Below are 12,769 nucleotides of genomic sequence, written 5' to 3'. Positions count from 1 at the left end.
AATACACACAGACAGACACTTCACAACCTCTCGTATCTATTTCCAAAACGTTTGCCCAACCCTGCCGCTTGCGGAGCCCTGCGCAATTAGTTTTCTGTTTGCACTCACAGACACTCACACATACACACGTACATGCAACAACTACAAATTTCTAGGTGAATTTTTTTGATTTTCAGTGTCGATTTAAATTGAATAAAATGTGAAAAGAAAAAACCCAAATTACAACATTCAAACTACAACTATATTCAACAGCTTGTGATCTTAAAGGTGAAAGCCACATTTTCATCTCACACTCACACACATTAACACACACACACACACTTTGAAGCATCTAGTCCTTGGAAGAAGAAGAACTTGATGAAAACGCGGCTTTGCCTTTGTTTTTTATTTATTCACTTCAGTTTGGTTAGGTTTCAACTTAATTTACGCAAAACTAAATACACAAAAACATCACAAACTACAATATAGTATAAAATATAAATACACAGATACTACTACTGCCCTTGTCTCCCTCACACACACACACACACACACAAGAAGTCGTAGCCCAAATCGCATGGGTTAGACCGAGACAGCAGCTGCTTAGACATAAATACAGACATACATATACATATATGTGAATGTGTATGAAAATGCTAGAAAATCAAATGGAAAACAAAACTAACTGATTTTATAGGTTATAAACAATTGGAAATATGTTGTGCATAGAGTATAAAAACGCAGTAAACATTTTTTTTATATATACAAATACTGAACAATTTAAACCAATTTTTAGGAACAGAATTATTCTTAGGATTCGTTCTCAACGGAAAATGAAAATGAAATTGTTTTGCAAAGTAAATGAATAAAATATACATACATATATAATGAATATTACTAATGAGACAAACAAATATAAAAATAAAAACAATTGGAGCTAAAATAAAGCAAATGAAATGCATTTTGTGCTGAGTAGATATGTTAACAAAAATATTATATATAATATGCTTGTGAACCGATTTAATTATTTCTTGAACAAACTATAAAATAGCAATAAATGGTTAGGTAGTCTTTCTAATAATCAAACTTAAAAGCCAGACTTTTATTTTGCATTGAAATTTTGCAAGATTTCGAAATGTTTAGGAACTAAAATTCTCTTCTATAATAAGCAAATAAGAAAGCTACAGTCGAGTGTGCTCGACTGTGAGATACCCGCTACCCATTTTGAATAAAAGCAATATATTTTGCGGTATTATTCTCAAAATATACCAGATATACTGCAAAAATACTAAAAATATACCAAATGGTATATGTGGTATATCGATATAGTACCGCATTCAAAATATACCATAGACGGCACAATATACCAGATTGTCAGCCAAAGCAACTAAGACCCCTAGAAAGTAGGCGTTTTTGCCAATACAAAAGTATTTCTTTAATAACTTCGACAATTTTTATTTGATCGCAACCAGGAAACCAGGAATCATAACTACTATAGTTATTATTGTATATACCAAAATTCGTAACTCTAGTTTTAAAATTACGCTTGTTATTCGATTTTTTTTGATTTGCGGGGGCGGCAGTGGGCGTGGTAGAAATTTGAAACAAACTTGATCTGCGTGCAAACATAACAAATGCTGTCGAAAAAAATTATAGCTCTATCTCTTATAGTCTCTGAGATCCAGTGTTTCATACGGACGGACAGACAGACGGACATGGCTAGATCGTCTCGGCTGTTGACGCTGATCAAGAATATATATATTCTTTATAGGATAGGATATGCCTCCTTCTACCTGTTACATACATTTCCTGCCGGCACAAAGTTATAATACCCTTCTACCCTATGGGTAGATATATGTAGAAAATATATCGTGGATCGTAATGATAAGTAAGTTAAACGATATTTTTGGTAAGAACAGACAGTTTTATTGCATCGGTTGTAAGAGGTCGAATTTCTGTTTTGTTGTTGTGTTGTAATTGAGACGTTAACACATCAAGAAACTTTTACAGACGATAGTTAATGTTTATAGTAGTTGGCTTCGCATCTCGTGTAGGCACGTTGAAAATGTTAATTGGTAGACTTGATTACACTTAAGCGATATTTTCTTCACTATGTACTAGAATATATAGTATATATATGTATATGTAGTTTAAATAGTATAATATACAGTTGATGATTTCTCTTCAATAGATCTTGGATAGTTCGGAATAGATGATCTTCAGCAATTGTCGCTCCGTTTGACTCAAAGAACTATGCTCTCTGCCAAAGTCGCGCAACAGCTGCTTCAGATCGCACATCTTGCGCTCCACCCAAGCGCACACGATCTCGGCCAGCGCATATTGCTGCTGGTGGGGCACAAAGGCGCCGGGGCGTTCCACCTGCTCGTTGTTGTAGACCAAACAAGGTGCGGCCACGTCTGGGTGAAATTGTGCCAACGTATAATAGTATTCGATGAGCTTAATGTGGGCGGGCGATTGACGAGCTGGTGGCAAATTCAGATGCAGCAACAACAGCAGACGCAGCACCTCAACGCGGCGCAAGAGTTCGCCGTACATTAGCGGAGCACGTCGCTCATAGATATTGTCCACGATGTCGTCCAGCTGCAGCAGTGCGTTGCGATAGTCTTCGCGTTCCATGCTCATCTCGGCGCTCAGCTCCAGCTCATTGATGCGATGTGTGGGCGAGGCAAAGCTGCTGGTGCGTTCCAGCTGGCGTTGCTGCAACTGCTGCAGTTCACGCAGCACGGCCGCCTTGAAGACGCCACTGTCGGCAACACGCTCCGCCGCATTGTGATAGCAATGCAGGGCGCCTTCACGGAAGCCATTGTGTCCGGTGCGCAAGTGCAGCAGCCGGAACTCGTTGTGGGCCAGCATAAAGGCGCGTGCGGCACGCACATATGCCTCAGCCTCGCGTTGTGGTGACCCGCCATATGATTCACACTTGGCATACCCAATGTGACACATTGCCGCATATTGCATGATGCCCGACTCCTCGAAGCTGTAGGCGAGACGCTGGAAATCCGCCTGGACATCGGCCACGCTGGGCGCAAAACGTCTGAAGGGGACACGATATTAGTAAACAGTTTTTGCAACAAATGCAAAGTTCACTATTACTCACTTGAAGAAGACAACACGTTCGATTTTCTTGATCTTTGTGGAGGCGCGCAAGTATTGTTCAATGGTGTTCTTGGGATACTGTTCCAGTTGCTGCAGTTGTTGTTGCTGCAGCTGCTGATCGCCCAGCTGCGCGCTGCCACGTAATTTATCCATTTCGCTCAAGTACTAAGCATTGCTATTTATTTTGCACTATTATTTTTATTGCCACTTAGCCAAACAATCCAACAGCAACACAGCGCTGTCGATCAGTGTTGTACAGTGCTGCATAAATAACAGAAACGAAATACCAGAGGTTGCCGCTGTATCGTTTGTGACGTCACAATAAGAGCGGCGTTTAATAAAAGGGACGTACTAAAAGTAAAGACATTTTACTATATTTTTTTTTCAATATATTCTCAATTTTTGAAACCCTGGTTATAAATTCGTACATTAACATTTAACATAATGGCTGCCTTTAATTTTGTGACATTTTCCAACGCTACCTCTGCACAACGGTGAGAAGCCATTGCAACGTTAACCAGCACTGATAGCCACAGCTGTTTACAACTATACATACAGCGCCATTTTTTTGCACAACGCTAGAACAGAACGCAGAAAAATATTGCAGCGCACGCCACGTTCACGGTGCCGCAACTTCGCATTTAAATTAGTCAGCGGTCAGCGAACACATTTCGCCATATACCAATTTTATCGGAAGCGTTAACTAAAGCGGGTAACTAACAATGGCTATTGCCGAGCACGATAACGTTTTCATATTTGTGCCCAATCTGATTGGTAAGTTTCGTATAGGGTAAACAAATGTGACCGCGCGCATAGTGGACCTCGGTTGATTTGATTGCATCCAAAACTAGTTGGAAAGCATACATATATGTAATTGTCACGCAAGACACGTAGCTATAAAAATATTTAAATAGTTTTTTATACATTTTTGGTTTTGTGGTTGGCGCTTGTTTCTGTGTTTTGACAAATGTGATCCACTGTGCACCGTGCATTGGTATTTATCTCAGTGTCTAATCTACATGTGTATATAACACAAACGACACTTGTATGCGTGTGTATACAATATGCAAACAATGTTATTGTTGTTTTGGCAACGTCTTAATTCAATTAGCGGTTGTTGTAGGTGGCGCTAGCGTTGCAACCTGTCAAATGCTACCCTCCCACTTCCCGCCCCGCGTTCCGGCTCAAGCAATGTCACCTATGCTGCGCACTAACATTAATACGTCATCGGTGTACAGTGTACACATATATTATTGATTAAAATTGCATTTTGTTTTGATTGGTTTTCCTTATGGATTAATTTGCAGGTTATGCACGCATCGTGTTGGCTCTTATAGCGTTTTGGTTCATGTCCACGAACTATGTGATCGCCGGTTGGTGTTATATAATCAGTGCATTGCTGGATGCTGTTGACGGTCATGCAGCTCGAGCCTTCAATCAGAGTAAGTAGTGGCGCCATCTATATTTCACATCACTGCAGATCTCAGCTATCTGATTGGTTTGCTTTGGTAAACGTCAATCATCACACGCCATGCTGACTCACGAACCGGCAAAATGGGAAATGTTAATGCTATTTATCGATGTTCATACATATGTACATACACTTAGATATCAAACACACACATGTACCTGTGTGTGTGTAGCTAGTGCGCACTTAATGCTTTGTCTTACGTGTCCCAAAATGGATATGAAGCAGACACTTTGTATAATTTAATACTATTTTGATTATGCCCTCTGGCCATAGGTGTGAAGGGTAATCGAAATAGTACATATAACAATTCAGATATCTGTTGGAATATAGGTGTATTTGAAATTCAGAAAAATCTGAATGGGTTCTAAAAATTTCATAATGATCGCACAATAAAGCTGTTAAAAAATGAAACAGGTTTCGAAACAGTTCAGCTACTCGCTTTCTAAGTTGTTAAATTATTGATTTTTTTTATTTGCATTATAGGCACACGCTTCGGCGCCATGCTGGATCAGCTCACAGATCGTTGTGGCACCACAGGACTGCTGGTCACCCTGGCCTATTTCTATCCAAGCTACATGTTCTGGTTCCAGCTCTCCATCGCCATCGATGTCGCCTGCCATTGGCTCTACATGCAGACGTAAGTTGAACATATAAATTTTAGTTTAAACTTTAATTGAAATTAATTTGATATTTGCAGGAGCGTTGTGGTTGGACGAACTTCGCACAAGGTGAATGATAACGTTGTCATGCGCATCTATTATCAGAAGGATGTGCTCACCTTTATGTGCTGCGTGAACGAGCTCTTCTACGTTTGCCTCTATCTCTTGCATTTCACCTATGGACCCTTGAGTATGTGACAGTTGTGACATTGTCATTTATAATTTATCTTATCTGAATAACACATGTGTTATTTAACTTTTAGTACTCGGCGCCTCATTGTTCAAAATATTGGCCTTCCTCACCGGACCATTTGCGGTGCTCAAGGCAGTGATCTCTCTAATCCATGCTTATATTGCTGGCCAGGATTTGGCTGCTGTCGATGTGCGCGAGCGTGTGGAGAAGCGCCAAAAGGCTGAGCCTGTTGTCGGCAAGAAGTTGGAGTAAGCTGGAAAGTGGCTGAAGAAGCAAAGTACTAAGCAACACTATTGATTCCAAATAACTAAAACAATAACTTAATGAAAAAAACAAAGAAGATAACAAAAAAACAAACGTAATTTATGATAGTCAATTTTTAGTTATTAGTACTATGCACTATTGCTAATCTGTTCTGTTGACTTTATTTTGTATTTTATTTAGTTTAAAATTTGATGCGAATTTTTTTTCGGTATGGTGATTTGATGAAGCATTAGAATTGTGTATACATATTTATTTGCCTAAGTTAATTATAATTATAAAAATTTATTTTGTGACGCTTATACAAACACAAACACAGTGAGAGAAGACAACCAGCTGCAGATGAATATATAATTTTATCTATATAAACAACTGAAAGAAAGAATTTGCAAAAGAACAAACTTGTTGAATGTGTTGAATAATTGATGTCATCCATTTTGAAATGAATTTCTTACTATATATGTATAACCAACTAATTGCATGTATGTGTATTTAAAATGTAGTCGTAGAAACTATTGATACCTATTAATTACGAGACCTGCAATTTGAAGGAACCAAACAAAAGAACAAATCATTAAAACTAACTATACAAATGAATAATGTTTTCAAAATGGAATTGCTGTAAGGCGATATTAGTTCAAATCGATTTAAACTTACAGCACAAGCAACACAATATACAAAAGAAATTAAATAAATTCAATAGTTTTGTGTGCAAAATTCACTTTACCAATTTGTTGTTGTTATTTTGTTTTCCGTAAATTGGGCAATTAAGTCAAGGAAACCGCAAACGCTTTGCATAATTTGTCATCTTGAAAACCGAAACGATGTTAGTCAAAAGTAACAAAAAGATAAATAAATCACGAAAAATAAGTAAAGCAAATAGTTTGTTGTGCAAAATTTCTGGTGGTTTGTTTTTTTTTTTACACGCTAATTTCCACTGCATATTTGAATTGCGCGCCAATCGATGAAAGCAATCGCACAGCTGACAATTGCCGCCCTGGTTCAGAACAATCGTGCGAACAGCTGACGCACAGTGCGGTGCAGCCCTGGTATCCTGGTAATAAGAGCGCATAGGCAATTTGTTGTCATTCGCCATGGATTTTAATTAATGAATGATACACACACACAGCCAGAGACTGACTGTCAACACTGTGGAAACCGTGGGGATTAACGACGAAGAATTAAGGACGAACAGCGTAACAGCCGCTCATCATGAAGATGGGAATGGGCTACACAGTGATATCGCGTTTGCGCACCCTGGCACGCTACACAATCGCATACGCTTGTATAACCCATTGCACCTTCGAGTATGTGGGCGACTTCGTACTGGTAAGTGTCGATCGTTCAGTCATTCCATCATCTCTATGTACATATATGCATATGTATGTATATTTCTTGTTCTCCTCGCTGTTGCAGTGCAAAGGACCTTCAATGGAGCCAACGCTGTTCTCGGACAATGTGCTGCTAACGGAACGCCTATCGAAGTATTGGCGCAAGTACCAATCGGGCGATATCATTATCGCCGTCTCACCGATAAATGCCAGTCAATTTATTTGCAAACGCATTGTCGCCGTGTCCGGCGAGAAGATCACAACCCTAAAGCCTCATCCCTTGGAAGCTGAATCGGCATCGAAACAACCCAGCGAAATGACTATGGTGACGGATTATGTGCCGCATGGTTGTGTGTGGATCGAGGGCGATAACAAAGGCAATAGCTCCGATTCGCGATATTATGGTCCAATACCGTTGGGTCTCATACGCAGTCGCGTTGTCTGTCGCATTTGGCCGCTCTCTGAGCTAACAGGTCTTTAGTAACAACAAATTTCTAGTTGCAGTCGCAGTCGCAGTTTTTGTGTGTTTTTATCATTGTAAATTATCGAGCAGTAAATTGAACCGCAAAATATTGTGATCGATAACAGATTGACCAATCAATAGTTCGTGTCCTGTGAGTTAAAATTCCTAAGTTGACAACAAAGCTATTGATAAATTGCTTGTGAGATGATACAAAATGCAATCGAAACTAATTTCAGTTTTGTGCTTTTGTGTTCCCATTGTAAATAAACAAAAAAAATATTTGGTTTAAAACCCAATTTGTTTTTCAAAAATATTACATATAAAAACATTTACTACAAAACAAAAGAAAAAACGAAAGTTCAGCACTTTGTACAAATTAGAAATCAAGCAATTGAATTCCCCGTATTTGGCACTTTGTGTATAGACGACAACTATCGATCACTTATTGGATTCCTCTTCTTTCACGAAGTATAACTGATATTCCTTCTTCAGCACCTGATGCACCATATTGGCGCACGTAAAGTCGACGCCACGCTTCCGATTGTCCAGATAAGTGCGTGCTACCAAACGATTCGTCTCGAGCACCTCGGGATTGACAAAGTATTCGTCGAGTGGCATCCAACGCACACGCTCAATCTCACGACTGCAGGGCGTCAAATCCAGATTAATGGGTTTCAAGCCCATCACAATGTAAATGTCGGAGCATCCAAAGTTGCCGCTGTGTGAATGCCGCATACAAATCATCGATGTGAATGTGGTGCGTACGCCTGTTTCCTCCTCCACCTCACGCACCACGGCATCCACTAGATTCTCATTTGGTTCCACATAGCCGCCGGGCAGTTTCCACATGTTTGCCATGATGGCATGACGATCCGATACAACCAACACCTCGTTCTTTTCGTTGATTACCAAACCGCCGACACCTAGCAGTGTGTGAGCATAATGTGGCAAATTGGAGGATTCGTCGGTGGGCAGCCAGCGATACATGATGACGACACCGGTGCGTGCATGATGAAAATCAAAGCCAGAGGCGGCTAGGATGGGAACCCAATCGGCTTGCTCCTTGTAGACGCGAAACCAAATCGCACGCTTCTTGTTCGCCAACCAATAATCCAGTGATTCTGCAGTGAAAAAATTGTGATTTTGAAATGCCACTGCATTAAACGATTATTATTGCATTTATCGATTACTCTGCAGTTTTTCTTTGAACTGTGTGTGATCGAGGTTCGTCTCTTGCTTGCCGTCCACGGTAACACCACCAAAGCGATCCGTTACGCCACTAAACACATTTTTCGGTGCATCCATGGCTTTAAAGCTGCAAAGAAAATGTTGTTAAATGAGGTCCGAGAGGTAATCACACTCTATTGCTTACGTTTGATATGTGCGAAAATTGCTGAGCGTGCCTTGCAGCTGACTATCGAGGAATCTATTATTGCTGTTATGATTGTTAATAGGCTTGACAGCCGCTTCACCAGCTGCAATGTGCACTTTGCGCCATCTATTGACGACGTTGAGTATGATTGTATTCCTGCGGCTTAACAACGCAACTGGCGACATTAAATCACAAACGCTTGCGGTACGCAATTTTTGAGAAGCCGCTCACTTCGTTTAAAACATAAAAATTTTGAAATTGTTAATGTAAGCACATACTATAAATATCTTGGCTCATAAAACTAAGCACAGCTGGTTGTTGTTACTACGACAACTAATGTGGATCTAACTCGTACAATTATTATTATCTCCGTTGGTAGCGTTGATAAGGATTACCCCGACCATTTCAATTGGGCGCTAGGTGGCGTTTGCACTAAACAACACGCACGTTACACCCACACACACACAATATAAACAGATCAGGCGGCAACCTTGAATGACAGTGAATGTCTTTATGGGCACACATTGAGCGAGAGAGAGTTAGATAGAGAGCCACAAGTGTTTCCGTATTGCATTGACGCATTGTTATTGTTTATCATGCGCTTTTACAGTGTTTCCCTACTCATTTTATATAACGCACACAACACACATACACATGCACTCGCTCTTGTACAAACATGTTACAGTTATTTGCAAGCTGCGCTTTAGTTGGAGCTGAGATTTGCCGACATCAAGTTGTGCTAATTACAAATTAATTGTTACACTTACGATTTCGCGCCAGTTTTATTTATAACGTTACAAAGCTCACAATTTAGTGCGTAATGTGACCGAATGATGTATATAAAAAAACGGCACAATCAAATCTCGTTTTGCGGCGGTAAATCTGTTTTTTTTTTCGGTGAATTTGCAATCAAGTGTTTGTGGTGCGTAAAAAAATATTTGCAGTGTGTGTGTGTGTGTGATATAAAAACTAGAAGTGCAGCTGAAAGAAGCGGTAAGTGACTATTGCTTTAATGTTAAGGTAAATTTAAATTATGTTTTCAATTGAATAATTGCTAGTAGCGTTTAAAGCTGTACAAAATTATGGATTTTGAAATTCAATCAATTAATATGACAAATCCACATATAATTTATTAAGCAAATTATCCCCGTCAACTTAAAAATTAATTAATGTCTTAAAATAAGATCTCAGTTTTATTCTCTGAGGTGTGACCACAGGCAAAGATTCAGAAATATAAGTTGTAATTCTAATGGAAAATACCATTATGTAGAAAACCTATTTGGTTACACTTCAAAACTGTCCCCTAGATGGCGGCAAAAAATTTAAAAACGAAACTTACTCATTGCACTTACTTGGTATCGAAAAGCGTATTCGCCACTGGTACGGTTGTTGCTGCACTTATCGATAAGTCAAGAGATATCGACGCGCGAACTTGAATTGCAAAGCCATTTATTTGAAACAAACATTGGAAATGTGTAGCTTGTGTGAGCGACTCAAATTTTTGTTGATCAATTATGCACATTTTGTTGTGTTACATAAAAGAGATTCATATAATGTAAATGCAAAATATATAGAATATGAAAAGAAAAATGCAATAAATATGTACGGTACGGTGTATGCCCAATGCTTTGGTGCTGCTGTGCTGTTGCATCTTGTTTTAACATTGGTTCATTTCATGCGTCGAACTTAAGCCAAGGATGAACGAGTGACGAAATGGCCGATGAGCGAAGGCGCGGATCAACGTGTAGCATGGGTGTCAGAAAATCGGCAAACTCTTTAGCTTGAACAGACGACCAATTGTATTTCTCTACCAGTATCTTGTCCATGGGACGCGGCACCAAATGCTTGATCGTAAGCAGCTCGCCATGCTCATCGAAGATTTCGTCGGCGTATTCGCCCTGACGAATCAGTGTTTTGGGAATGGGACCCAGCGTTTCGATGATTTGTGCAACATGCGATTCATCCACCGAGGCGCTTCCATCCCACTTACTCGGCTCGAACAAATACTCGCCTGTTGCCATCTCCCAGATCAAACAGGCGGCGCTCCACATATCCGCGGACGTATCGTAGCCAGCGCCAAGGATCACCTCAATGGCGCGATACTCGCGTGTCTGAATGTCTTCGCTCACATGGCGATTAACGAAACACGAATTGCCCAGATCGGCAATAGCTATTTGCAGATTGCACGGACTCTTGGCCGGGTCCAGTTTCTTGATCAGATCCAAATTGGGCATCGTTTCGGAACGTGGACTAATAACACATTGTGATTTCGGCGGCCTCTTGACGCCCCTTGTATATGCACGATTCGTTGGGAACCACGATGCGGCCGAGGAACGCGACACTGAGGTTGGCGATGACGATGACGATGGGGGCGATGATGGCGTCGATGTTGTTGGCGATGCCGTCGAAGCAAAATTAAAGCGACTGCGCTTCTTGGGCACCCGATAGTAGTCATCGGTCAGCTGCTGCTTCTCATGCTTGGCCACCATTTTGGCCACATGCTGCATGAAGTCTACCATGTTGGTGTAGAGCAACTTACAGGCCTTGGAGTTCTTCAGCTGCAGTTGCCCCATGGCGGCATACGACTGCTCCAATTGTGGCTTGGCCATGGCCACCAGCTGAACGATCTCCTCACTCGTATTGGGCGAATCCTCGTCGAAGGCATCGCCCACCTGCTTAACGAGCAGCCGCTGGGTGAACATCATCACGTCATGCTCGTTGAGTATCTGCGGTCCCTCGAATGGCATAAAGGGCAGCAATCCAAGCACTGCATCCACGGCAAATTTGCGACACAAAAAGCCATGCTCGGCGAGCACTTGGAGATCGGCAATGCCGCGATCTCGCAACCACTTGCGATGCGTCTTAAAGAAGTTCAACGATGTCTTGGCCTTGCTGCGCAATTTGCGTTTCGCCGTCTTGCTCAGACTGGGGGAAGCCCTCGTCGCCTCGCAACCGGATCGGGAACCGAGTCCGGAACAGGGACGGGACAAACCCATGCTGTGCTTGTGGAGAAAGTCAAAGGAGGCCTGGGTGGCGAGCATGCGTGGTCCGATGTCATCCGAAATGAGCAGCACATTCTCCGGCTTAATGTCCGTGTGGATGATGTTGCCATTTAAATGCAGAAGCACCAGACCCTGCAGCAGTTGTTGGGCAATCTGCTTCACATTGTACATGGGCAGACCTTTGTAATTGGAGCGCTGTATCAGCATCAGCATATTGTCGCCGAGCATCTCAAAGACGAGACACTGATGGGTGCCATTGACGCCGCTGGTGGAAAAGTTATCGATCAGCTTAACGATGCGATGCCGCAACGGATGATCACGCAATGTGTTGAGGTGACGCAACAGCATCATTTCATGACGCGCCGAGTCCGCATACAGCTCATCGGACTTTACAATTTTGATGGCACAATAGCGTTGCTTCAGCGTATCGAAGCAGAGCCAAACGATGGAGTAATGTCCCCAGCCCAGCTTGGAGATGACAAAGTATCGCTGCTTGAGGCAATCTCCGGGATCGATGGGATGATAGCCACCCCGGCGATAATCGTCTGGATTCTCCGATGGATAGTTGTAGCTGGAGTTGGAGTTGTCCTCAGTTGTGTTGCCAGCGTCGCCATCATTTTCCTCGGCATCGGCATCGGCATCACCATCTCCATAGCCATTGCCCGTCTCCTGCTCCTGCTGCTCATCAGTATGGATCGTCTCGTGTTTTAGGGTCTGATGTGCCTCCATCTCGTTGGCATTGGTCACATTCTCGGTGTTCAAGTCTAATGTGCCCAATGTAAACGCATTGTCATTGCTCGCATTCGCATCCTTTGCTATTGATGCTGCACTTCGCTTCCTATTGCCCTTGCTTGTGTCTTTGCCCGTGCCTTCGTCCTCCGTATCGGATGATAATTCGTAATAGAAGCCGCCGTCAGCCAT

The 12,769-nt window shown here is 41.7% G+C and overlaps 5 protein-coding genes and 1 long non-coding RNA gene across 7 annotated transcripts; 2 read left to right on the top strand and 4 right to left on the bottom strand.

Annotated features, from left to right (window-relative positions):
* Positions 1-1,882: 1,882 nt before the first annotated feature.
* On the bottom strand, positions 1,883-3,348 carry LOC133847381 (uncharacterized). Its single transcript, XM_062282371.1, has 2 exons — positions 3,098-3,348; positions 1,883-3,034 (listed from the first exon to the last, which is right to left on the bottom strand). The coding sequence occupies exons 1-2, from the start codon at positions 3,247-3,249 to the stop codon at positions 2,164-2,166; spliced, it is 1,023 nt and encodes a 340-aa protein (XP_062138355.1). The 5' UTR covers positions 3,250-3,348; the 3' UTR covers positions 1,883-2,163.
* Positions 3,349-3,659: 311 nt separating this feature from the next.
* LOC133847383 (CDP-diacylglycerol--inositol 3-phosphatidyltransferase) lies at positions 3,660-5,776 on the top strand. Its single transcript, XM_062282374.1, has 5 exons — positions 3,660-3,870; positions 4,404-4,538; positions 5,051-5,204; positions 5,265-5,416; positions 5,490-5,776. The coding sequence occupies exons 1-5, from the start codon at positions 3,819-3,821 to the stop codon at positions 5,669-5,671; spliced, it is 675 nt and encodes a 224-aa protein (XP_062138358.1). The 5' UTR covers positions 3,660-3,818; the 3' UTR covers positions 5,672-5,776.
* On the bottom strand, positions 4,380-4,791 carry LOC133847385 (uncharacterized). The gene is made up of 2 exons (XR_009895161.1): positions 4,701-4,791; positions 4,380-4,630 (listed from the first exon to the last, which is right to left on the bottom strand). It is a non-coding gene; the product is annotated as an uncharacterized LOC133847385 (long non-coding RNA).
* Positions 5,777-6,506: 730 nt separating the features above from the next.
* On the top strand, positions 6,507-7,765 carry LOC133847384 (mitochondrial inner membrane protease subunit 1). 2 transcript variants are annotated; one of them, XM_062282376.1, is made up of 3 exons: positions 6,507-6,737; positions 6,810-7,009; positions 7,097-7,765. In XM_062282376.1, the coding sequence occupies exons 2-3, from the start codon at positions 6,893-6,895 to the stop codon at positions 7,490-7,492; spliced, it is 513 nt and encodes a 170-aa protein (XP_062138360.1). In that variant the 5' UTR covers positions 6,507-6,737; positions 6,810-6,892; the 3' UTR covers positions 7,493-7,765. The 2 variants fall into 2 exon arrangements, with proteins under 2 accessions (XP_062138360.1, XP_062138359.1); XM_062282375.1 differs by having other exon boundaries at positions 6,507-7,009.
* On the bottom strand, positions 7,754-9,751 carry LOC133847382 (uncharacterized). Its single transcript, XM_062282372.1, has 4 exons — positions 9,614-9,751; positions 8,847-9,076; positions 8,665-8,789; positions 7,754-8,595 (listed from the first exon to the last, which is right to left on the bottom strand). The coding sequence occupies exons 2-4, from the start codon at positions 9,029-9,031 to the stop codon at positions 7,913-7,915; spliced, it is 993 nt and encodes a 330-aa protein (XP_062138356.1). The 5' UTR covers positions 9,032-9,076; positions 9,614-9,751; the 3' UTR covers positions 7,754-7,912.
* A 768-nt stretch (positions 9,752-10,519) lies between these two features.
* On the bottom strand, positions 10,520-12,769 carry LOC133848802 (SRSF protein kinase 3-like). The gene has a single exon (XM_062284496.1). The coding sequence runs from the start codon at positions 12,767-12,769 to the stop codon at positions 10,520-10,522; it is 2,250 nt and encodes a 749-aa protein (XP_062140480.1).

This window comes from Drosophila sulfurigaster, chromosome X (assembly GCF_023558435.1).
Source record: "Drosophila sulfurigaster albostrigata strain 15112-1811.04 chromosome X, ASM2355843v2, whole genome shotgun sequence".
NCBI classification, from domain to species: Eukaryota; Metazoa; Arthropoda; class Insecta; order Diptera; family Drosophilidae; genus Drosophila; species Drosophila sulfurigaster.
This window is presented reverse-complemented; position numbering and strand designations above follow the sequence as displayed.